This window comes from Bufo bufo, chromosome 4, assembly GCF_905171765.1.
Source record: "Bufo bufo chromosome 4, aBufBuf1.1, whole genome shotgun sequence".
Lineage (NCBI taxonomy): Eukaryota > Metazoa > Chordata > Amphibia > Anura > Bufonidae > Bufo > Bufo bufo.
This window is the reverse complement of record NC_053392.1, coordinates 45,552,632-45,579,917: the sequence shown is the minus strand read 5'-3', so window position 1 is coordinate 45,579,917 and position 27,286 is coordinate 45,552,632. Positions and strand designations below refer to the sequence as shown.

Below are 27,286 nucleotides of genomic sequence, written 5' to 3'. Positions count from 1 at the left end.
GTGGGGGAGATGATGTAATGGAGTGTGTAGGTATATACACTCACCTGTAGCCACTCCTTCTCTACCAGGGCCTCAAACCCACGGATGGTTCTGCACTTGGGCTCCAGAATAATTTGGGCCAACGAGGTCACTTGTAACGTGGAATCCATGCCCTCCGATCCGTGCACCAAGACGGAAGCCCCCTCCCTACATCAGAAGAATATGCATTAACCCTTTAGAATGCACTCACAATGCATTCTGAAACTGCCCCCCATCACAAATTAAAAACTCTTAAAACACTTTTTTCCCTGAGATATTACTCCCCCCCCCCCCCCAAACTGTCCCATTTTTCCTAGGCCTGCACTCCCTACTGCCCCCTTCTTGTCAGACTATGGAGCTAAAACTATCCTGCAAGGAGGTGGCATTTGGAGAAAGAAAGGCTCTGATCTGAGGTCTGCTTTTTTTGGGGGGGGGGGGGGGGTCACTCACATCGGGTTCTGATCTGAAGTCTGCTAAGGGGAGGGGGGGTCATTCACATTGGGGCTCTGATCTGAAGTCTGCTAAGGGGAGGGGGGGTCATTCACATTGGGGCTCTGATCTGATGTCTGCTAAGGGGGGGGGGGGGTCATTCACATTGGGGCTCTGATCTGATGTCTGCTAAGGGGGGGGGGGTCATTCACATTGGGGCTCTGATCTGATGTCTGCTAAGGGGGGGGGGTCATTCACATTGGGGCTCTGATCGGATGTCTGCTAAGGGGGGGGGGGGTCATTCACATTGGGGCTCTGATCGGATGTCTGCTAAGGGGGGGGGGTCATTCACATTAGGGTTCTGATCTGATGTCTGCTAAGGGGGGGGTCATTCACATTGGTGCTCTGATCTGATGTCTGCTAAGGGGGGGGGGTTATTCACATTGGGGCTCTGATCTGATGTGTGCTAAGGGGGGGGTAATTCACATTGGGGCTCTGATCTGATGTCTGCTAAGGGGGGGGGGTCATTCACATTGGGGCTCTGATCTGATGTCTGCTAAGGGGGGGTCATTCACATTGGGGCTCTGATCTGATGTCTGCTAAGGGAGGGGGGTCATTCACATTGGGGCTCTGATCTGATGTCTGCTAAGGGGGGGGTCATTCACATTGGGGCTCTGATCTGATGTCTGCTAAGGGGGGTCATTCACATTGGGGCTCTGATCTTATGTCTGCTAAGGGAGGGGGGTCATTCACATTGGGGCTCTGATCTGATGTCTGCTAAGGGGGGGGGTCATTCACATTGGGGGCTCTGATCTGATGTCTGCTAAGGGGGGGGTCATTCACATTGGGGGCTCTGATCTGATGTCTGCTAAGGGGGGGGGTCATTCACATTGGGGCTCTGATCTGATGTCTGCTTGGGGGGGTCATATTCACATTGGGGCTGTGATCTGAGGTCCTATTAGGGGTCTTATGAACACTGGGGGTCTGAACCGAGGTCTGATTAACATTGTGGGTCTGATTGGGGCTGTTAGGTCTGATGAAAAATATTTTTTTCCTCCTCTAAAACCTAGGTGCATCTTATGGGCAGAGAAGAGAATAGAAAGAGAAGTGAAAAAAGAAAGTGGAAAGACAGAAGGGGCGGGGGGGGGGGGGTTCATAAAAAAAAAGAAAAAAAAGAAGGGAAAGAAAAGAGAAGGGAACCGTCCAGTAGACAATCCTCATGATGATCTACCCTCTTCCATCCCTCTTTCCCCTTGATGGGAGACACTGGGGTGTGCTATCCAGATTCTAGCCATATTAAACCCTATGGATATTTCCACCCTCATGATGCCCACCGGTCGATGCACTGGGCTGCCAGGCAGGCGGTGGTCAGGATCTCCTTGATGTGTGTCAGCCAGTTGGAGGCCTCCAGTTTGCTGAGCCAGCGGTCCATGTTGTGGGACTGATCGTTGCAGGCCTCCACCAGTTTTATTAGACTCTCCTGCAGAATGTTAAATCTACAAGACAACGAAGAAAACATCAACAATTATAACCATACGATGGTCAATAGACATGGAAAAATCATGGGAGGGTTGGCGCCGCAATGCTGCCACGCTGAGGGGGTCTCGAATCACATGCCAGGAGCACGGCGCTGAACCCAAAGCCAGAAGGTCTCTCCACAACCACCGTAATAATACTTCAATATCTTCTATACTCTAACCTGAGATATGGTCATACAGGTAGGGCTGGGCGATTAACCTAATTCATCTGATTACTTCGCCCTCTTTGTGCTTGAGGTTATAGATTTTCCAGAAACCGTCATATCGGATTTTTCTTTTCTGGAGCGCTATGTCAGTGCATGCTGAGTGGTCAATTCAATCCCTGCCATCCGCACCATTAATCCCGGCCGTTTAGCTGCATACATGCTGCGGTCAGTGGCAACCGCAGCATCTAGGCAGTTCGACAGAGGCTCTATGTCTCCATCAGGCCCCCTGCAGAGAGAATCGCAGAGTGCTGATGTGTTGCCATGGCAGCATGGGGCCTAGCCCCAGGTCTACTATGGCTGTATGTCTATTAAACTGTGCCACAGGCGCAGCCTAATAGACTGCCTGTCACTGGTACAGCGCTAGGCTATAATGCATTAGTGTACTCTGTATACCACTGCGTTGTAAAAGCCATGTTCCTTAGTGGGAACAAAAAAAAAAAAGTTACTAAAGTTTATTTACAAACATTTTGGAGATTAAATGTGAACATCATGCAAATTTGCAAAACTTCTTCATAAAGGGTAGGTTCACGTGGAGTGTTTTTAGGCAGATTTTTTTGCAGGTTTTTTCAGCCAAAGCCAGAAATTTGATAGGAATGGGAAATTTAAAGGAAGGAAGGAACCTTTGGCTGTAGCTGAAAAACCTGCAGGCAATTCTGCCTCAAAACTTCCTCCAATAACCTGTGTAAAACTACCGCAAAAATCATTTTGACTGCAGCTGCTACACTAACCAATGTGTATCCATGGTAACAGACTACAACCAACTTTTGTGTAGCCTGATCCTGCAGTCTTACATCTTCAATTTGTCTCCTATTTTTTGTAACCTGACAAATTTATGTTACCAAGTAGGAAACGGACTGCAGCAAGTATGACCGCAGGATCAGACTACAGAGTTATTTTGTAGTCTGTTACTATGGCGACACCTATAATCTGCATGAGGCCTCACGCACTCGACCGTTGTTTTGGTCTGCAGTTTCTGAGGCTCGGGTGCGGACCCATTCACTTCAATGGGGCCGCAAAAGATGCGGACAGCACTCCGTGTACTGTCTGCATCTGTTGCTCTGCTCCGTGGTCCGCAAAAAAAAAAATATATAACCTGCCCTATTCTTGTCCGTTTTGCGGACAAGAATAGGCAGTTATATCAATGGCTGTCCGTGCCGTTCCGCAAATTGCAGAACGCACACGGACGCCATCCGTGTTTTGCGCATCCACAAAACACACAACGGTGGTGTGCATGTAGCTTAAAAGCTGTAGACACAAAGAAGAGATTTTTAATTAGGACAGATCGCCGCCGATCAGCTGTTTGAGAAGGTAGCGGCGCTCGCAGTAGCTGTTTCCCGCAGGCCCAGTGACATCACGACTACTATCATTGCCCTTCACTTCCATAGGGCTGAGCCACGCCCAGGCCAGTGATAGTAGTCGTGATGTCACTGGCCTGCGAGAAACAGTGAGAAGACGGCGGCACTACTGTGAGCGCCGCTGCCTTCTCAAACAGCTGATCCAAAGGACAGATTATCAGTAAGGGACAAAACCCTAAATCGTTTCAAGGAAGGTAAAGGTTCTGCATCCCGTTACCGTTCAATGGACTTGTGAATCCTCCTCCACTGGGGGTAATACGCCTCCTGCTCAAAGCCGCCGCCCTTGGCCCTGGCCTGCTGGGCCACGTTCAGCGAGCGGGTATCTATGATGTAGCCTCGTTTTCCGGGTCTCAAAGTGGCGTTAATAAGCTTCTCGTCCTCCTTACAACGTCTGCCATTCGTGCCCGTGAGCGGCTGGCTGCTGCGCATCATCACCTGCGAGGAGGGAGAACATAAACCAGTGGAACTTACCCTCTACACATTTCATTCCTGGATCCTAACCTGCTGAGCTGACAATCTGGAAGACTACACAAGGACGCTTTTCAGCAATCATGTCTTATTCTCATCTAAACCTGCATTTATGGTTAAGACGCCACCGGCCTGAGATCCCGTAAAGCTCTGGTCCAGCATATTGGGAGCACTTATACTTCTCACTTTCCCCTCGTGGCTGAAAGTTTCGAGACTTGACACAAATTTGGGTTTGCCGCTTCAGTGTTTTTTGGATCTTTTTGTCAGATGTTTCTAGTGAAGTTCAGTTATAAGCATTTCAGAAGTTGTTTTTTTTTTTGTTGGGCGGATTAATCGAGGACAAACGCTCGTTCCCTATAATCTGCCTGGGTAAGGGTCCATTCACATGTCCGTAGTGTATTGCGGATCCGCAATACACCTGGCCGACACCCCCCATAGAACTGCCTATCCTTGTCCGCAATTGCAGACAAGAATAGGACATGTTCTATTTTTTTGCGGAGCCGCGACCCGGAAGTTCAGGGCCGCACTGCTGAAATGCGGATGCGGAGAGCACATAGTGCTCCGTATCCATCTCTGCCCCATTGAGAATGAATGGGTCCGCACCCGTTCCCGGACCCATTTGCGGATGTGTGAATGGCGCTGACTGACCGATGGACGAGTGAAACGCCCATTCATCTGGTGGAACAATCGTTCATGCAGATGCCTACATCATCTTCTCTGGGCAGCGGATCGTGCCGTCTAAACACCAATCTGCCGCCCAGGAACAATGAATGTGTACGGGAACGAGCGATGGTAGAAGCTACTGCTCATCCCCATACAGTGGAGGCGATACTTTCATGTAAAAGCTGCAATCAGGCAATTATCAGGAAGGAACGCTTACCTCCTGATAACTGCCTGCTCCATCGGGGCATGTAAACCCGCCTTTAATACACCATTACTATAATGCCTGATATATATATACGGTAGTTTCATTTTGTAAACTGAGCCGGCCTGACTTACACGGCACGACGGGGCAGGCGATTATCGGGAAGGAAGCGCTCCTTCCTCATAATTGCCTGCTTCCCAGTGGAGGAAATGGGAGCATTTACAAGAAGCCATCTCCTCCAACGTGATTGCTAATGCCATCTTCATCCTTCATGGTTTCTCGGCAGCAGATTGCTGTTTGGACAGAACGATCTGCTGCCCGGAAGCGATGATTTAGGTGTCTGCATGAACGACTGCGTCACCCGATGAACGAGTGTTTCGCTCATTCATCGGGCGCTCGGCTGCACCGTGACACCAGCAGATTATCGGGAATGAGCCTTCGTACAAAAATATTCGTCCCCAATAATCTGCCGGACAACTGGGCGCATAAAGCCGCCTCTAGTGGTGTAGTTTACCGTAGCACTTTTTCTACAGGCGATGGAAGATCGTTCTTCTTCAGACAATAGGTTACGTGAGTGTTAGTAGGGAGGAACGACTCCTAGCTGGGGCCCCTTGGATTGTCCTTTATTACCAATGTCATGGTCTGTTTTATTGCTTTATATTTAATAAAAAGAGAACAAATTAAAGGGCATCTGTCAGCAGTTTTGTACCTATGACACTGTCTGCCCTGTTACATGTGCGCTTGGCAGCTGAAGGCATCTGTGTCGGTCCCATGTTCCTATGTGCCCGCATTGCTGAGAAAAATGATGTTTTCATATATGCAAATGAGCCTCTAGGAGCAACGGGGGCGTTACCATTACACCTAGAGGCTCAGCTCTCTCTGCAACTGCCACGCAGTGCAAACATCATCACACCTGGCCCTGTCAAAGTGCAGAGAGAGCAGAGCCTCTGGGAGTAATGGTAACGCCCCCGTTGCTCCTAGAGGCTCATTTGCATATATTAAAACATCATTTTTCTCAGCAATGCGAGCACATATGAACATGGGACCAACACAGATGTCTTTAGCTGCCAAGCGCACATGTAACAGGTCAGCCGGTGTCAGATACAAAACTGCTGACAGATGCCCTTTAATAAAACTGCAGTAAATACAAATGGGGTCATTTATCAAACTGCTGTAAAGTAGAACTGGCTTAGTCGCCCCTAGCAACGAAACAGATTCCACCTTTCATTTTCCAAAGGAGCTGTCAAACATGAAAGAAGGAATCTGATTGGTTGCTAGGGGCAACTCAGCCAGTTCTACTTTACACCAGTTTGATAAATGACCCCATTTGTATTCACTGCCGTTTTATTAAACTGGTGTAAAGTAGAACTGGCTGAGTTGCCCCTAGCAACCAATCAGATTCCTTCTTTCATGTTTGACAGCTCCTTTGGAAAATGAAAGGTGGAATCTGATTGGTTGCTAGGGGCGACTCAGCCAGTTCTGCTTTACAGCAGTTTGAGAAATGAATGGCCCCAAAAGTCTATTCAAGCCCTAGTTCCCTGATTTTTGAGTATATCTGTTCCCAGGAAAGTTGGGTGGCAGCTAGCATTCAGCCATAAGGGCCATATTGTAGAGTGCTAAACCCCCCATGCTCACATACTACTAGGCAAATTGGACACTCAGGAGTCTGGGAAAGCTGTGTGAGGACCTCAGGGATATCTAGAAGGGGAGGGGGGCACACCAGTCATCGCCCCTAAATTTCCCTGAAGAACAAACAATTCTGCAAATGTCAAATAAATAAGGTCGGATCTCGGTTTTCCTCTCTCACATATTCCGTGCGATGTCAAAAAGGATCTGACGCCTCCACAATGAACGGCCATCAGCGGCTCCGGCCATTATCTCGCAGGTAGTGAAGGAGAAAGCAGAAAATGGCCGCCGTGCAGCAGAGCTGACAGAGCGGTGCGGGCAGGAGCAGTGATTGATGATCTGATTTGCTGCGCGGGGAGGGCTCAGTCCGCAATCAATTCTTATACAATGAGCCGGGGCTGACGAATGCTGCGGGGGAGGCGGCAGCGGCTGCGCTGGTGGGGAGGGGGTCACATATTTACCTACACCGGGGACGACTAATGCAGAGATCAGAAATACCGCACCTCACTACAATATAAAAGCCGCAGTGCTCCCACCGTCACAGGAAACACTACATCAAGAGGGGCGGAAGGTATGGCATCGAGAACCCCGAACCTACTCCCCGGGGGAAGGGGCCCCAGCAGAGGTGCCCCCCTAATATCACACTGCCCCCTATAATAATCAGCACACTGCTCCCCTGAAATACTCTGTGCTGCTAGGGGCCCTGCTCTGTCCACTTTTTCTTTCTTGTTTGTTCACCCTGCTCCCCTTAAATACTCTGTGCTGCTAGGCACCCTGCTCCTTCCAGTATCCAAATATCATCCTGTGACAAGATCAGCACACTCCTCTCCTGAAATACTCTGTGCTGCTGGGACCGTGCCTCCACTTACGTAACAGTCAGTCAGTGACCTCCCACAAGATCAGCACACTCCTCTGCTGAAATACTCTGTGCTGCTGGGGCTTCTCCCACTATGTAACTCTCAGTTTACCGCTCTCCTCCATGACCCTCCAATAATACAGGAGGTGGTCAGTGCGGTCATAAAAGATGCCTAGACAATAGCTCCAGTAGTCTGGCACCTAATAGTCCAGAAATCCCACAATAACCAGGAAAACGTCCTGATGGTCCCCATTTTACATAAAGGGGACACCCAAAATTACCATTGTGGGACTGAACCACAAAATCATATAGACATAAGAGCAGATAAAAACAAGTCATACATTACATTACCTATCCTGAGCTACATCCTGTATTATACTCCAGAGCTACACTCACTATTCTGCTGGTGCAGTCACTGTGTACATACATTACATTACTTATCCTGTACTGATCCTGAGTTACATCCTGTATTATACTCCAGAGCTACACTCACTATTCTGCTGGTGCAGTCACTGTGTACATACATTACATTACTTATCCTGTACTGATCCTGAGTTACATCCTGTATTATACTCCAGAGCTGTACCCACTATTCTGCTGGTGCAGTCACTGTCTACATACATTACATTACTTATCCTGTACTGATCCTGAGTTACATCCTGTATTATACTCCAGAGCTGCACTCACTATTCTGCTGGTGCAGTCACTGTGTACATACATTACATTACTTATCCTGTACTTAACATAGAAACATAGAAACATAGAATGTGTCGGCAGATAAGAACCATTTGGCCCATCTAGTCTGCCCAATATACTGAATACTATGGATAGCCCCCGGCCCTATCTTATATGAAGGATGGCCTTATGCCTATCCCATGCATGCTTAAACCCCTTCACTGTATTTGCAGCTACCACTTCTGCAGGAAGGCTATTCCATGCATCCACTACTCTCTCAGTAAAGTAATACTTCCTTATATTACTTTTAAACCTTTGCCCCTCTAATTTAAAACTGTGTCCTCTTGTGGTAGTTTTTCTTCTTTTAAATATGCTCTCTTCCTTTACCGAGTTGATTCCCTTTATGTATTTAAAAGTTTCTATCATATCCCCTCTGTCTCTTCTTTCTTCCAAGCTATACATATTAAGGTCCTTTAACCTTTCCTGGTAAGTTTTATCCTGCAATCCATGTACTAGTTTAGTAACTCTTCTCTGAACTCTCTCTAGAGTATCTATATCCTTCTGGAGATATGGTCTCCAGTACTGAGCACAATACTCCAAGTGAGGTCTCACCAGTGTTCTGTACAGCGGCATAAGCACTTCACTCTTTCTACTGCTTATACCTCTCCCTATACATCCAAGCATTCTGGTGGCATTTCGTGCTGCTCTATTACATTGTCTTCCCACCTTTAAGTCTTCTGAAATAATTACTCCTAAATCCCTTTCCTCAGATACTGAGGTCAGGACTGTGTCAAATATTCTATATTCTGCCCTTGGGTTTTTACGCCCCAGGTGCATTATCTTGCACTTATCCACATTAAATTTCAGTTTCCAGAGTTCTGACCATTCTTCTAGTTTTCCTAAATCCTTTTCCATTTGGCGTTTCCCTCCAGGAACATCAACCCTGTTACATATCTTTGTGTCATCAGCAAAAAGACAAACCTTACCAGCGAGGCCTTTTGCAATATCACTTATGAAGATATTAAACAAAATCGGTCCCAGTACAGATCCCTGTGGAACCCCACTGGTAACATGACCTTGTTTTGAATGTTCTCCATTGACTACAACCCTCTGCTGTCTGTCACTCAGCCACTGCCTAATCCACTCAACAATATGGGAGTCCATGCTCAATGACTGCAGTTTATTGATAAGTCTTCTATGTGGGACAGTGTCAAAAGCCTTACTAAAATCTAGATATGCGATGTCTACTGCACCTCCACCGTCTATTATTTTATTCACCCAGTCAAAAAAATCTATAAGATTTGTTTGACATGATCTCCCTGAAGTAAACCCATGTTGTTTTTCATCTTGCAATCCATGGGATTTTAGATGTTCCACAATCCTATCCTTTAATAGGGTTTCCATTAATTTGCCTACTATTGATGTCAGACTCACTGGTCTATAGTTGCTCGATTCCTCCCTACTACCTTTCTTGTGAATGGGCACGACATTTGCCAATTTCCAATCTTCCGGGACGACTCCTGTTACTAATGATTGGTTAAATAAATCTGTTAACGGTTTTGCCAGCTCACCACTAAGCTCTTTTAATAATTTTGGGTGTATCTCATCAGGCCCCTGTGACTTATCTGTCTTCACCTTAGACAGCAAACTTAGAACATCTTCCTCTGTAAAGATACATGCATCAAACGATTTAATAGTCATTCTTTCTAGTGGAGGTCCTTCTCCTTTTTCTTTTGTAAAAACTGAACAGAAGTATTCATTAAGGCAGTCGGCTAGCCCTTTATTCTCTTCTACATACCTTCCGTCCTTTGTTTTTAATTTAGTTATTCCTTGTTTTAATTTCCTTTTTTCATTTATATATCTGAAGAATGTCTTATCCCCTTTTTTCATAGACTGAGCTAGTTTTTCTTCTGCCTGCGCTTTAGAAGTTCTTATAACTTGCTTGGCCTCTCTCTGCCTAATCTTGTAGATTTCCTTATCTTCATTGCTCTGGGTTTTTTTATAATTACAAAATGCTAGCTTTTTATTTTTAATGATTTGGGCCACTTCTGCTGAGTACCACATTGGTCTCCTCCTTTTTTTGCTTTTACTGACGAGTCTAATGCAATTTTCTGTTGCCTTCAATAATGCACCTTTTAAGTAGTCCCATTTCTCCTGGACTCCATGTAATCTGTTCCAGTCTGATAAGGACTCATTTATGACTAATTTCATTTTTGAAAAGTCTGTTTTTCTAAAATCTAAAACTTTTGTTTTTGTGTGGTGGGACTCTTTCACAGTTCTTATATTAAACCACACTGACTGGTGATCACTAGATCCCAAGGTTTCGCCTACAATGACATCATATACCGAATCCCCGTTTGTGAATACCAAATCCAAAATGGCCTCCCTCCGGGTTGGCTCCTCAGCCACTTGTTGTAGAGATAACCCCAGTAGGGAATTTAGAATATCTGTACTCCTGGTAGAACTTGCTATTTTGGTTTTCCAGTTTATATCTGGAAGATTGAAATCTCCCATAATGATAACTTCTCCTTTCATTGTCATTTTAGCTATTTCTTCAACTAGTAGATCATCTAGTTCTTTAACTTGACCAGGTGGTCTATATATCACACCTACACGCGTTACTGCATGGTTAGCAAACTGCAACGTAACCCAAACTGACTCTATGTTGGCCTCACCAACTTGTATTAGGTTAGATTTAATGCTATCTTTCACATACAGGGCCACTCCTCCTCCTTTCTTGCCTTCTCTGTCTCTTCTGTATAAAGAGTACCCTGGTATGGTTATGTCCCAGTCATTTCTTTCATTAAACCATGTCTCCGTAACAGCCACTAAATCTACATTCTCAGATGCCATTATTGACCCAAGTTCATTGATTTTTTTACCTAAACTGCGAGCATTTGTAGACAGGACTCTGAGCTTATCATTTCTTAACCTGAGTTACATCCTGAGTTACATTTCTGATCCTGAGTTACATCCTGTATTATACTCCAGAGCTGTACTCACTATTCTGCTGGTGCAGTCACTGTGTACATACATTACATTACTTATCCTGTACTGATCCTGAGTTACATCCTGTATTATACTCCAGAGCTACACTCACTATTCTGCTGGTGCAGTCACTGTGTACATACATTACATTACTTATCCTGTACTGATCCTGAGTTACATCCTGTATTATACTCCAGAGCTACACTCACTATTCTGCTGGTGCAGTCACTGTGTATATACATTACATTACTTATCCTGTACTGATCCTGAGTTACATCCTGTATTATACTCCAGAGCTGCACTCACTATTCTGCTGGTGCAGTCACTGTGTACATACATTACTTATCCTGTACTGATCCTGAGTTACACCCTGTATTATACTCCAGAGCTGTACTCACTATTCTGCTGGTGAAGTCACTGTGTACATACATTACATTACTTATCCTGTACTGATCCTGAGTTACATCCTGTATTATACTCCAGAGCTGCACTCACTATTCTGCTGGTGCAGTCACTGTGTACATACATTACATTACTTATCCTGTACTGATCCTGAGTTACATCCTGTATTATACTCCAGAGCTGTACTCACTATTCTGCTGGTGCAGTCACTGTGTACATACATTACATTACTTATCCTGTACTGATCCTGAGTTACATCCTGTATTATACTCCAGAGCTGCACTCACTATTCTGCTGGTGCAGTCACTGTGTACATACATTACATTACTTATCCTGTACTGATCCTGAGTTACATCCTGTATTATACTCCAGAGCTGCACTCACTATTCTGCTGGTGGAGTCACTGTGTACATACATTACTTATCCTGTACTGATCCTGAGTTACATCCTGTATTATACTCCAGAGCTGCACTCACTATTCTGCTGGTGGAGTCACTGTGTACATACATTACATTACTTATCCTGTACTGATCCTGAGCTACATCCTGTATTATACTCCAGAGCTGCACTCACTATTCTGCTGGTGGAGTCACAATGTACATACAGTTGCAAGAAAAAGTATGTGAACCCTTTGGAATTATATGGATTTCTGCACAAATTGGTCATAAAATGTGATCTGATCTTCATCTAAGTCACAACAATAGACAATCACAGTCTGCTTAAACTAATAACACACAAAGAATTAAATGTTACCATGTTTTTATTGAACACACCATGTAAACATTCACAGTGCAGGTGGAAAAAGTATGTGAACCCCTAGACTAATGACATCTCCAAGAGCTAATTGGAGTGAGGTGTCAGCCAACTGGAGTCCAATCAATGAGATGAGATTGGAGGTGTTGGTTACAGCTGCCCTTCCCTATAAAAAACACACACCAGTTCTGGGTTTGCTTTTCACAAGAAGCATTGCCTGATGTGAATGATGCTATGCACAAAAGAGCTCTCAGAAGACCTACGATTAAGAATTGTTGACTTGCATAAAGCTGGAAAGGGTTATAAAAGTATCTCCAAAAGCCTTACTGTTCATCAGTCCACGGTAAGACAAATTGTCTATAAATGGAGAAAGTTCAGCCCTGCTGCTACACTCCCTAGAAGTGGCCGTCCTGTAAAGATGACTGCAAGAGCACAGCGCAGACTGCTCAATGAGGTGAAGAAGAATCCTAGAGTGTCAGCTAAAGACTTACAAAAGTCTCTGGCATATGCTAACATCCCTGTTAGCGAATCTACGATAGGTAAAACACTAAACAAGAATGGATTTCATGGGAGGATACCACAGAGGAAGCCACTGCTGTCCAAAAAAAACATTGCTGCACGTTTACAGTTTGCACAAGAGCACCTGGATGTTCCACAGCAGTACTGGCAAAATATTCTGTGGACAGATGAAACCAAAGTTGAGTTGTTTGGAAGAAACACACAACACTGTGTGGAGAAAGAGAGGCACAGCACACCAACATCAAAACCTCATCCCAAATGTGAAGTATGGTGGTGGGGGCATCATGGTTTGGGGCTGCTTTGCTGCGTCAGGGCCTGGACGGATTGCTATCATCGAAGGAAAAATGAAATCCCAAGTTTATCAAGACATTTTGCAGGAGAACTTAAGGCCATCTGTCCACCAGCTGAAGCTCAACAGAAGATGGGTGTTGCAACAGGACAACGACCCAAAGCATAGAAGTAAATCAACAACAGAATGGCTTAAACAGAAGAAAATACGCCTTCTGGAGTGGCCCAGTCAGAGTCCTGACCTCAACCCGATTGAGATGCTGTGGCATGACCTCAAGAAAGCGATTCACACCAGACATCTCAAAAATATTGCTGAACTGAAACAGTTCTGTAAAGAGGAATGGTCAAGAATTACTCCTGACCGTTGTGCACGTCTGATCTGCAACTACAGGAAACGTTTGGTTGAAGTTATTGCTGCCAAAGGCGGTTCAACCAGTTATTAAATCCAAGGGTTCACATACTTTTTCCACCTGCACTGTGAATGTTTACATGGTGTGTTCAATAGAAACATGGTAACATTTAATTCTTTGTGTGTTATTAGTTTAAGCCGACTGTGATTGTCTATTGTTGTGACTTAGATGAAGATCAGATCAAATTTTATGACCAATTTGTGCAGAAATCCATATAATTCCAAAGGGTTCACATACTTTTTCTTGCAACTGTACATTACTTATCCTGTACTGATCCTGAGTTACATCCTGTATTATACTCCAGAGCTGCACTCACTATTCTGCTGGTGGAGTCACTGTGTACATACATTACTTATCCTGTACTGATCCTGAGTTACATCCTGTATTATACTCCAGAGCTGCACTCACTATTCTGCTGGTGCAGTCACTGTGTACATACATTACATTACTTATCCTGTACTGATCCTGAGTTACATCCTGTATGATACTCCAGAGCTGTACTCACTATTCTGCTGGTGCAGTCACTGTGTACATACATTACATTACTTATCCTGTACTGATCCTGAGTTACATCCTGTATTATACTCCAGAGCTGCACTCACTATTCTGCTCTTCAGTAATACACTTACCATACCGTTCTTCCGGTGATAATAGCTCAGTACTGGGAATCGCCCCCCTTGACGGAATGCCGCCACCTTACGCAGAGACTCATCGTCCATGGTCTTGGGTACAATGAGTACGGCGGGGTAGGACTGACAGACAGAGTAGTCTCGGTTCACATCACTCAGTCTCCAGTCTTCAGTCTGATGGACAAGAGAAAGAAATAGTCATGAGACACGACCCGTCCCCTCCACTAACAACCAGCCCCCTCCCTCTGCCAGATATATCTGACCCTAGGAAATCATCAATTAGCCCCCTCTTGTATCTCCTCTCATAGATTGCAAGCTCCTATGGTCAGGACTCTTCCTCACCCACCACCGTCCTGACACACAATGCAAGTCAAGCCTAAGCTCCCTATCAGTGTGTCTTTGGAGTGAGAGGAAACCTGAGAACCAGGAGGAAACATGGGGAGAACATACAAACTCCATGCAGATGTTGTCCTTGGTCAGATTCAAACCCAGCTCTGCAACGCACCAGTGCTGACCACTGAGCCACCGTGCTATAGATTGTAAGCCGCTATGCTAATGGGCTCGTCCTCATCCACCATCTCTTATAGACTGTAAGCCCCTATGGTCAGGGCTCTTCCTCCTCCTCTTGCATCTCCTCTTATAGATTGCAAGCTCCTATGGTCAGGACTCTTATTTATTAAGCAGCTTCTCCCTTTCCTTCCTCCGACTTATCTCAGGAGCGATATGTACTCCGCTATAGATATATACACTCCAAGGATGTGCGTTTATGAAAAAATATATTAACCCCTTAAGGACTCAGCCCTATTTCACCTTAAGGACTTGGCCATTTTTTGCAAATCTGACCAGTGTCACTTTAAGTGCTGATAACTTTAAAACGCTTTGACTTATCCAGGCCGTTCTGAGATTGTTTTTTCGTCACATATTGTACTTCATGACACTGCTAAAATGAAGTCCAAAAAATTATTTTTTTTGCATAAAAAAATACCTAATTTACCAAAAATTTGGAAAAATTAGCAAATTTCAAAGTTTCAGTTTCTCTACTTCTGTAATACATAGTAATACCCCCAAAAATTGTGATGACTTTACATTCCCCATATGTCTACTTCATGTTTGAATTATTTTGGGAATGATATTTTATTTTTTGGGGATGTTATAAGGCTTAGAAGTTTAGAAGCAAATCTTGATATTTTTCAGAAATTTACAAAAACCCAATTTTTAGGGACCAGTTCAGGTCTGAAGTCACTTTGCGAGGCTTACATAATAGAAACCACCCAAAAATGACCCCATTCTAGAAATTACACCCCTCAAGGTATTCAAAACTGATTTTACAAACGTCGTTAACCCTTTAGGTGTTGCACAAGAGTTAGTGGCAAATGGGGATGAAATTTGAGAATTTCATTTTTTTGCCTAATTTTCCATTTTAACCCATTTTTTCCACTAACAAAGCAAGGGTTAACAGCCAAACAAGACTGTATCTTTATTCCCCCGACTCTGCCGTTTACAGAAACACCCCATATGTGGCCCTAAACTACTGTACGGCCACAAAGCGGGGCGTAGAGTGAAAGGTGCGCCGTTTGGTTTTTGGAAGGCTGATTTTGCTGGACTGTTTTTTTTGACACCATGTCCCATTTGAAGCCCCCTGATGCACCCCTAGAGGAGAAACTCCATAAAGGTGACCCCATCTAAGAAACTACACCCCTCAAGGTATTCAAAACTGATTTTACAAACTTTGTTAACCCTTTAGGTGTTGCACAAGATTTAATGGAAAATAGAGATACAATTTCAAAATTTCACTTTTTTGGCAGATTTTCCATTTTAATATTTTTTTGCCAGTTACAAAGCAAGGGTTAACAGCCAAACAAAACTCATTATTTATGGCCCTGATTCTGTAGTTTACAGAAACACCCCATATGTGGTCGTAAACCGCTGTACGGGCACACGGCTGGGCGCAGAAGGAAAGGAATGCCATACGGTTTTTGGAAGGCAGATTTTGCTGGACTGTTTTTTTTACACCATGTCCCATTTGAAGCCCCCCTGATGCACCCCTAGAGTAGAAACTCCAAAAAAGTGACCCCATTTTAAAAACTACGGGATAAGGTGGCAGTTTTGTTGGTACTAGTTTAGGGTACATATGATTTTTGGTTGCTCTATATTACACTTTTTGTGCGGCAAGGTAACAAGAAATAGCTTTTTTGGCACCGTTTTTTTTTTGTTATTTACAACATTCATCTGACAGGTTAGATCATGTGGTAATTTTATAGAGCAGGTTGTCACGGACGCGGTGTTACCTAATATGTGTACAATTTTTTTTATTTATGTAAGTTTTACACAATGATTTCATTTTTGAAACAATAAAAAACATGTTTTAGTGTTTCCATAGTCTAAGAGCCATAGTTCTTTTCAGTTTTTGGGCGATTATCTTGGGTAGGGTATGATTTTTGCTGGATGAGATGATGGTTTGATTGTTACAATTTTGGTGTACATGCGACTTTTTTGATCACTTTTTTTTGTTACCTTTTTTGGAAGTAAGGTGGGCAAAATTTCAATTTCATCATAGTTTTTTATTTTTTATTTTTATGGCGTTCACCGTTCGGGTAAAGTAACATGACCGTTTTATAGATCAGGTCGTTACGGACACGGCGATACCAAACATGTGTAGGGAATTTTATTTTTTTCATTTTTAATCAGTGATAAATGTTTTTTTTTTATTTTTACTTTTTTTTCCACTTTTTTTTTGACCCAGACCCACTTGGTTCTTGAAGATCCAGTGGGTCTGATGTCTGTATAATACAGTACAGAACAATATATAGTGTTTTGTACTGTATTTTACTTACACTTTGTCTGAACAGATCTATGCCTTTAGCACAGATCTGTTCAGCACCATGGACAGCAGGGTGCCTGAGACGGCGTCCTGTTGCCATGGGAACCTTCCCCGTCTGGTCAGTAGTGGTCAGAACTTCGCAGACGGGGAAGGGTAAAGACGGGGGCACAGCAGCCCCCCGATGGGAGAGGGAGGGAGCTCCCTGAGCTGTTAACCTTTTCCATACAGCGGTCCGTACGGACCGCGGTATGGAAAGGGTTAAACGGCTGACATCACAGCACAGATGTCAGCCGTTTATACCAGGGTGTCAGCAATGTGCTGACACCCTGGTATACCCACTGTACACCAACGATTATTCAAGGGGAGGCGGGCGAGGGATCGCGATCCCACCTGCCGCACCGCCCGCCTCCCGCATCGCCCGCAACACCCCCCCTGCACCTCCCACCGGGATAAAATCACTCAGGGGTGCAGGGGGGGTGAAACATATGTATTTTAGGAATACTAAAGTTTCTGATCCCCGCGGTCCCGATCAGAAACTGCAGAAAGCGCAACAAACCGCAGGTCTGAAATGACCTGCGGTTTGTTGCTATTGCCGACATGGGGAAGTCACGGGACCCTGCTCAATGATTTGAGCAGGCACCTTGTTCCGATCACCGCCGGCCGAGCGGCAGCGATCGGAACAACACATGACGTACCGGTACGTCATGGGTCTTTAAGGACTCGGGAAACATGCCGTACCGGTACGTCATGCATCCCTAAGGGGTTAAAGGGGTGCTCCAATCTCACGGAGAGAAGGCATATGACTAGTGAGGTTCTGGCCAATACATCCCCATGATCCTGAAAATTTCCGCTCCACAGCGCCACCTGGTGTGGAAGGAAAGGTCTACAGGACTAAAGGTTGTAACTGTCACAAACCCTCAGCTGTGAGGAATATTACTCTGTTTCAGTTTTCAGAAGTTGCACGTAAACAAAACGGTTCCTATTTGCTAACAGCAAGCAGAGATCTTGAGAAGGATGTCACGAGTCCAGGGGAGCGCTCACCTCTGCGGAGAGAAGCTCAAACGCTTGTTCAGGAGGAAAAGAGTTCCAGCCGTCCTCTGTCACCTCAAACATGGGTCTGTAGAAGAAGGGGTACATCAGCGTGATGGAGTCCAGCGTGGATAAGGCCTGCGGGGAGAAGAGCGGGGACCCCGTTACCATCTACCAGACACAGGACCCCCCCCTTCAACATCTGGGGAATATCAAGCAGGATTCAGGGAAGACTGAATTGTGGATTTCATATAAAAAAGCCTGACTTTCAAAAAGTAAAACGGCCCCCACCCCCCAATCCAGTGTCCCATTTATCTATTCCTAGGCCACAAAACCCAGCAGAGTGATAAGTGGCGCCTGGCCAAGCCGCTCATCTCTGTATAATCTTTACTAAGTGATAATTCTTTTTTGTAGACCCATTAATACGATGCATTAATCCTTCTGACACAGCGGGGACATCACTAGGTACCGCCACACGGGGGCGCAGCGGGGACATCATTACGTACCGTCACATGGCGGCGTCACTACGTACCGTCACACGGGGGCGCAGTGGAGACATCATTAGGCGCCGTCACACGAGGGCGCGGCAGGGAAATCACTAAGTAACGTTACACGGGGGCGCATCGGGGACATCATTACGTACCGCCACACGGGGGCACAGCGGGGACATCATTACGCGCCATCACATGAGGGCACGGCAGGGACATCACTATGTAACGTCACACGGGGGCACAGCGGGGACATCATTACGCGCCATCACATGAGGGCGCGGCAGGGACATCACTATGTAACGTCACACGGGGGCGCAGCGGGGACATCATTACGTACCGTCACATGGCGGTGTCACTACGTACCGTCACACGGGGGCACAGCGGGGAGTCGGGGACATCACTACGTACCGTCACACGGCGGCATTACAAAGTACCGTCACACGCGGCATCACTACGTACCGTCACACAGTGGCGCGGTGGGGACATCATTACGCGCCGTCACACAGGGGTGCAGCGGGGACATCACTACACGCCATCATACGGTGGCACCACGGGGACATCACTACATACCGCCACACAGGGGCGCAGCGGGGACATCACTATGCGCCGTCACACAGGGGCGCAGTGGAGACATCATTAGGCGCCGTCACACGAGGGCGCAGCAGGGAAATCACTAAGTAACGTTACACGGGGGCGCATCAGGGACATCATTAGGCACCGTCACACGGGGGCACAACGGGGACATCACTAGGTACAGTAACACAGGGGCGCAGTGGAGACATCACTACGTGCCGTCATAGGGGGGCACCACGGGGACATCACTACATACCATCACACAGGGTTGACATCACTAGGTAGCGTCACTCGGGGGCACAGCCGGGAACTTACCTCTATGGAGCTGGCGATGTTCAGGCTTTCGTCCATCCCGGTGATCTCCAGCTGGATTATACGCAGGTCCTTGCATTTGATGGTAATGGTCCCCGAGGAGCCGACAAACCTGAAACCACAAACATGACCCCCGTTATCAGAAGCAGACATGGAAGAGGGGGTGCGAGATGTACCACCGGTTACAGGCCACCTCGGGTCTTCATACCACCATGGAGGGCCAGAGTAGTCACCCACTGGCTGTCGTACCTGTTGCTAGGCAACCAGCCAGCCAATTGTACAGAGCATGTGCAAATACCATACATTAGGCAACCGGGAGCTCTGGACTGGGGCGACAGCCATATTCACAGGCGCCGGGGATGCGAACTATTACGGGCGGTACATGGACCCCACAGAGGGGCGAGGGGTTCCCTGCACGGACAGACTTTGGGGCCACATATAATACGTATATACTCTACCTATACTATACACCGACGCGCGAGGGGGGGCGGTGCGCACAGACGCGCGAGGGGGGGCGGTGCGCACAGACGCGCGGGGGCGGTGCGCACAGACGCGCGAGGGGGGGCGGTGCGCACAGACGCGCGAGGGGGGGCGGTGCGCACAGACGCGCGAGGGGGGGCGGTGCGCACAGACGCGCGAGGGGGGGCGGTGCGCACAGACGCGCGAGGGGGGGGCGGTGCGCACAGACGCGCGAGGGGGGGCGGTGCGCACAGACGCGCGAGGGGGGGGCGGTGCGCACAGACGCGCGAGGGGGGGCGGTGCGCACAGACGCGCGAGGGGGGGCGGTGCGCACAGACGCGCGAGGGGGGGCGGTGCGCACAGACGCGCGAGGGGGGGGGTGCGCACAGACGCGCGAGGGAAGCGGTGCGCACAGACGCGCGGGGGAAGCGGTGCGCACAGACGCGCGGGGGCGGTGCGCACAGACGCGGGGGGGGCGGTGCGCACAGACGCGCGGGGGGGCGGTGCGCACAGACGCGCGGGGGGGGGCGGTGCGCACAGACGCGCGGGGGGGGCGGTGCGCACAGACGCGCGGGGGGGGGCGGTGCGCACAGACGCGCGGGGGGGGGGGGTGCGCACAGACACCATATATCGGTACTGTATACTGCCATACCTTTTCTCTATAGAGTCGATATTGGAGTGCAGCAGCCACAGCTCCTCACTGTTGTCCTGCCTGGAGCTCAGGATCAGGTGGTGACCCGTCAGACACAAGGTACCGCCCACTGTCGGGTGGAAAGGTCTGTGAAGCAGCACCTTATCCACCCGGGGCGTCTTGATAAGCTCAGCGAACTCCATACCGGAGGCAGATCCCGTCCTCCCTTATAAACGGGTCATACTCGTCGTCAGTACACCGACTACCAGGCCACAGCCCAAGCCCACTGTCACTGCGTGCGCGTCCCCGTCTCTGCCGCTACTGCGCCTGCGCAACCTTCTCCCGCGCGTCACCGGCGATTCCTGAAGATACTTTGTCTCGACTTTGGACTGCGCATGCGTGAGGGGTTCTCTGAGTATCCCTGCAGTTCCACGTGTACCGACTGCTGCAGACAGGTGGCGCTGCTCCAGAAGCAGGATATGGATGCAGGAGCGGTATAGGGAGGGGGGCATGAGGTGGGGGTCCTGGATATTTTGTAATGGGAAACAATTATAATGATTTAATGACAAATTATCATATAGACTTGGATTTGAATTTTTAGGATATCTAAAGGGTTGGAAATGTCATCAAGGTAAGAAAGGTGCCGGTCCCCCCACCTCCTATCTAGAGAACGGGGCCCCCCGAAGTAAAGGAGAGCGTGCTGTGCATGCGTGTCCTGCTCCCCATTCATTTATATGGGAGTTCAGAAAATAGCGCAGCGAGTGGCTATTTTGGGATGTCCCATATTGGACAGCGCAGAAGCAGGGCGCGACGGGGACGAGCCTCCCTAATATCGCAGGTGACGCGAGGGAGGATCGTCCCCGCCGTGGCATGCTGTTGGCGGTCATGCATTGGGAGGGTATTATAAGGGGTCATTAACTAACCCCTTTAAAGAAGCACTTCCACAAAAATCTTTATTCTCTGACCTGTAAGAAAGGTACATGAAGGAAATCTGTATTTATGAGTTATAACCTCCCTTCTGATCCTCAGCGGTGTCATGGGACTTCTCTATTCATTCCCATGAGACTGACATTGAGGCTCCCATAGGAATACATAGAGAGACTGGCTTCCTGTCCACACATAAGATGCTGCGTTACTTGGAAAGTCACATGTTTGGTCACATGACACAGCTGAGGATCAGAAGGGAGGTTATAACTGGTGATGAGCGAAGTTTTCAAAAATTTGATTCGCTGCTTCGACGAACTTCGACAAGAAATTTGATTTGTTAAGAATGACTTCGTAACGAATCGCATCCTATTGTACTACGATCACGCCGTCCCTGTTATTTAACCCCAAAGATGCCACGTTCAACGATGATCGCGGCATCTTAGAGTCACATTCAGCCTACCAGGGGGTTAAAACAAAAAAATACATACCTCATCATCCATTTGATCGCGGATAGGCCATCTTCTTGATTGAAGAAAACGCACCAATTCTCACTGATGACATCACCGCTTTTGCCCAGCCTGATGACGTAATGAGATCACACGTCACCGCGCATGAGAATTGGCACGTTTTCTACAATCAAGATGGCCTCTCCGTGATCAAATGGATGAGGCGATTATGTATTTCTTTTTTTTTATACCACCATTTCAGGAAAAATGGATTCGTTACCATGGAGCACCGAGAAACTCGGATTCGCGGCGAATTACATTTTTGCTGAAATTCGGATTGAGTTCCATTTCGTTAACTTCGATTCGCTCAACACTAGTTATAACTCACAAATGCAGTCTCTGGTTAGAAGATCGCCCTCACTAAGGTTTACATCACGCACCTTTCTAACAGGTCAGAGAATATAAATTATTGTGGGAGTCTTTCTTCAAAAACCATTTGTACCCTTTGACTAAGGGCTCATTCACGAAAACGTATCTTTTTCCGTGTCCGTTCCGTTTTTTTTATTTATTTCAGGCCCATATGCCAACCATTCACTTCAATGGGTCTGCAAAAAAAATGGAAATGATTCCGTGTGCATTCCGTTTCCACATGTCCGTAAAAAGATAGAACGGGTCCTGTTCTTGTCCGTTTTGCGGACAAGGACAGGCATTGTTACAGTGGATCCGCAAAAAAAAAAAATGGATGCAAAAAAGGACGTCATCCGTGTTTTGCTGACTGCGTGAGTGATGAACGATTACAGAGGACTCTTACTTTTCCAGGACTTAGATATTGATGGTCCTTTTTCCAGGATAGGTCATCAATATCGGATCGGTAGGGGTCCGACGCCCCCATTTCAGGAAGCCGCCAGTGATCTTATATTGACGACCTATCCTGAGGAAGGACCATCAATATCTAAGTCCCGGAAAACTCCTTTAAGTAAAAACTCATATCCGCCTCAAGGTCCTGAAGTGGTTAATATGAAGACAAGTCAATGGGGCTATTGACAGAAATGAGTCACTGGAATTTTCTGTAGAAACGGTGGAAGAGGATGAGGTATTACTGGGGTGTAGTCCGAAAAATCCATCTAGAATAATACACTATGAAGTACTAAACGAGGAGAAGGGGAGCGGAGGGAGATGCTGCTGCAGTATGAGACTGCACGCTGTGAGAGGGGAGGAGGAGGAGAAGGGGAGCGGAGGGAGATGCTGCTGCAGTATGAGACTGCACGCTGTGAGAGGGGAGGAGGAGGAGAAGGGGAGCGGAGGGAGATGCTGCTGCAGTATGAGACTGCACGCTGTGAGAGGGGAGGAGGAGACGGGGAGCGGAGGGAGATGCTGCTGCAGTATGAGACTGCACGCTGTGAGAGGGGAGGAGGAGACGCCCAGTCAAACATCACACCCGCCAGGGATTTCTAAACTGGAGGAAGACATTTATCTCTTCCCACCTGTCCTGTTCCTCCTGTGGCCCCGCACGTCACCTCTCTCCGGGAGGGCCGTCTCCCCATCCAGAAGGGGATTTGTTCTAGTTTAGGACTGAAACAGATGGCACAAAAATGAAAAAATAAAAGTTTCTGTCTAATCCTCCTATCCAAAAAAAATATATTCTGCCATCTATTAGAATAAGTACGTAGGCTGCAGCTGTCTGCCCGCTCCCCCGTACCGGCCTAATAGCCCCATATATCACAGCGCGCGTCTCGCCGGTGCGTCCCAGGAGGCCCAGGTAGAACTGGTGTCATAAAACCTTGTTCTTTGTAGTAATTCCCGGTGATTTATACAAGGACGTGTCCAGATCTCGAAACTCAGCAGTAATTGCGAAAGCTACCTGGGTCATATTAAAGGGGCATTCCGGGAGTAGAATATTAATGACCTATCCTCAGGACAGGTCCACAATATCTGATCGGTGGAGGTCCAACTCCCAGCACCCCCCGCTGATCAGCTGTTTGAAGAGTGAGCGCTGCAACCTTTTTCTTGGCTTGTGACATGATATCGGTCAGGTGACCTAGGAGCAGCTCAGTCCCATTCAAGTGAATGGTCCTGAGCTGCAATACCAAGCACTGCCACTATACGATGGATGGCGCTGTGCTGGGTAAGCTGTGAGGAGGCCACTCCAATGCTGTGGAAAATATAGGAATTCCAGCTTAAGGCCTCATGCACACGGCCGTTGTTTTGCTCCGCATCCGAGCCGCAGTTTTGGCGGCTCGGATGCGGACCCATTCACTTCAATATGCGGACAAAAGATGCGGACAGCAGTGCACTCCGTGTGCTGTCCGCATCCGTGGCTCCGTTCCATGGCCCCGCAAAAAAAATATAACCTGTCCTATTCTCGTCCGCGCTTTGCGGACCAGAATAGGCAGTTATATTAAAGGCTGTCCGTGACGTTCCGCGGACCGCAAAACACACAACGGTCGTGTACATGAGGCCTAAAGGGGTTATCCCATGAAAAATATTCTATAGTTTTCATACCGGCCCCTGGATCTGAATACTGTTGTAATCGCATGTCATTAAAAACGTATTACAGCTACGGAGTTAGGGCTCATGCGCACGACCGTGGTTGTTCTGCGGTCTGTTTTTCACGGATCCGTTGTTCCGTATCTGGGTTTTTTTTTTTTTCTGATTTAAGTCCTCTTCCGTTCCTTTATTGCACAAAACATATCCGTATGGTTTCTGTATGCGATCCGTTTTTTGCGGATCGGAAACGGAAACAGTAACTTATTAATCACCAAACACATGAGCAATCTGGGCTGGGCATAGCATTTCTACAGTATGGATCCGCAAAATACGTATGACATGCGGATGTGTTCCGTGTGTGTTCCGTATTTTTTTGCAGACCCATTGACTTGAATGGAGCCTCGGACCGTGAGTTGCGGACAATAATAGGACATGAACTACTTTTTTGCGGAACGGAAATACGGAAACGGAATGCACCTTCCGTTGTTTTTGCGGACCTATTGAAATGAATGGTTCTGCATATGGTCCGCAAAAAAACCCGGAACGGAAGCGGAAATAAAATACGTTCGTGTGCATGAGCCCTTATTCAGTGTAATCTATCTGTATAGCGCCACCTTCTGTTTGCTCTTTTTCTAATTTCTCTGTCCTACTCACTAAAATAGAATCACGTGCTCAGGTCCACCAGCTGCAGCTGAAAGGGCACGCCCATTGAAAAAAGACACACCACGGAGAAAGGACTCGCCTCCTAAGCTGCCAGCTTGATATAAATCTAGCAGAGTAATAAATGAGGAGATCTCTGGGTCCATGTGAGGTCCAGGGCTGGTTCTAGTTAGAGAGAGACCGTCATGTTCTATGTGATGTCTGATTAAATTTTTTTCTACTTAACAGCTTGCCGCCACTGTAACGCCGATAGGCGTCCGGGCGGCAGCGCTCTCAGGTCACAGCGGCGCGCAGCTCTGAAGTTAAACTACAGCCTGCCAGCGCTGATCATTCGCTGGCAGGCTGTAGATGTTTAAAAAAATTGCATCAGAAAGGTATATTAGACACTGTTTTGTTAACAGCGTCTGATATACCTGCTACCTGGTCCTCTGGTGGTCCCCTTTTGCTTGGATCGACCACCAGAGGACACAGGCAGCTCTGTAAGTACCACCAAGCACCACACTACACTACACCCCCCGTCACTTATTAACCCCTTATTAACCCCTGATCACCCCATATAGACTCCCTGATCACCCCCCTGTCACCCCCGTGTCATTGATCACCCCCCTGTAAGGCTCCATTCAGACGTCCGTATGTGTTTTGCGGATCCACGGATCCGCAAAACACATACACCGGCAATGTGCTTTCCGTATTTTGCGGATCCGCACATTGCCAGAACTATACAGAAAATGCCTTTTCTTGTCCGCAATTGCGGACAAGAATAGGACATGTTCTATATTTTTGCGGAACGGAAGTGCGGACCCGGAAGTGCAGATCCGCAATTCCGGATCCGAGCAGGACAAAGTCTGTCCCCATAGAAATGAATGGGTCCACAATTCCGTTCCGCAAAATGCGGAACAGAATTGCGGACGTGTGAATGGGGCCTAAGGGTCCCTTATCACCGCCAGTTAGTTAGCCACTTGTTAGGTAGTTAGCGCCCACCGCACCGCAGTCACTGATTAGTCGCTGATTAGCGTCATCGCTGTCGCTAATCAGCACTAGTACTATATAATATCTGTAAGTGATCAAGACTGATCGCAATCAGATCTATATCAGTACATTAGGCTCACCTGTCACCGCAAGATCTCTGAGAAGTTCTGACAGACGTTCTTCAGTACCTCTTGCATGATGTTCTTTTGTTTTGGTTTCGTTTTGTCATCTCTTCTCCCTCTCCCAGCTGTCATCTATTAGCAGTGATTGCCTCCCTTTATATCCCCTCCCATACTGCCTCACTTTGCGGTTTATACTACTTCCTGGATTGTGCTCACTGCTAGATGCTGCAACTGCTGGTTCCTCAGATAAGTCTATTCCTTTATTTGTGTTTTCCTGTTGGCTTGATTCTAGGTGACCCTGACTCCCTCCGTATTGAATGCAGGGAGCCGGTGGTCGTGTCCCCTCACTATTATAGGGTTTTCAGGTGTCACTCAGTCTAGGTACGAGGGCATGCAATTTTCTATCATAAAGATCTTTGCATGGGCTGAGCAGTCAGGGAGAGCTCTAGGGCTTTTATAGGGCTCACCCATATGTTCCTTAGGCCTCATGCACACGACCGTTGTGTGCATCCATGGCCGTTGTTCCGTTTTCCTTGATTTTCTGCGGACCCATTGACTTTCAATGGGTCCGTTAAACTCGGAAAATGCACCGTTGTTCATCCGCGGCCGTGATCCGTGTTTCCTGTCCGTCAAAAAAATATGACCTGTCCTATTTTTTTGACGGACAACGGTTCACGGACCCATTCAAGTCAATGAGTCCGTGAAAAAACACGGATGCACACAAGATTGGCATCCGCATCCGTGATCCGTGGCCGTTGGCAACTTTCACACAGACAGAGCGCAGATCCGTCTGCATAAAAGCTTTTTCAGATATAAGTTTTCACTTCGTGAAAACTCATATCCGACAGTATATTCTAACACAGAGGTGTTCCCATAGTGATGGGGACGCTTCAAGTTAGAATATACTGAGAACTGTGTACATGACTGCCCCCTGCTGCCTGGCAGCACCCGATCTTTTACAGGGGGCTGTGATCCGCACAATTAACCCCTTAGGTGCCGCACCTAAAGGGTTAATTGTGCGTATCATATCCCCCTGTAAGAGATCAGGTGCTGCCAGGCAGGAGGGGACAGACCCCCTCCCTCCCCAATATTATATTAATTGGTGGCCAGTGCGGCCTCCCCTCTCCCCCCCCCCCCCAGTTAAAATCACGTTTCGAATCCCCCATCATTGGTGGCCAGTGCGGCCTCACATCTCCCCCCCCCCAGTTAAAATCACGTTTCGAATCCCCCATCATTGGTGGCCAGTGCGGCCTCACCTCTCCCCCCCCTAGTTAAAATCACGTTCCCCCATCATTGGTGGCAGTGGAGAGTTCCGATCGGAGTCCCAGTTTAAT

The 27,286-nt window shown here is 47.3% G+C and overlaps 1 protein-coding gene across 1 annotated transcript in view; it reads right to left on the bottom strand.

Moving 5' to 3' along the window:
- MTMR9 (myotubularin related protein 9) overlaps positions 1 to 20,672 on the bottom strand; it is a 33,541-nt gene extending 12,869 nt beyond the window's left edge. Inside the window, exons 1-7 of the mRNA XM_040427176.1 lie at positions 20,363 to 20,672; positions 19,255 to 19,363; positions 17,888 to 18,013; positions 14,026 to 14,199; positions 3,764 to 3,981; positions 1,782 to 1,943; positions 45 to 186 (exon numbers count right to left, since the gene is read on the bottom strand). Coding sequence (XP_040283110.1) covers positions 45 to 186; positions 1,782 to 1,943; positions 3,764 to 3,981; positions 14,026 to 14,199; positions 17,888 to 18,013; positions 19,255 to 19,363; positions 20,363 to 20,544 — 1,113 coding nt within the window. The 5' untranslated portion in view covers positions 20,545 to 20,672. The remainder of the gene's footprint in view (positions 1 to 44; positions 187 to 1,781; positions 1,944 to 3,763; positions 3,982 to 14,025; positions 14,200 to 17,887; positions 18,014 to 19,254; positions 19,364 to 20,362) is intronic.
- Between the last annotated feature and the right edge of the window lie 6,614 nt (positions 20,673 to 27,286).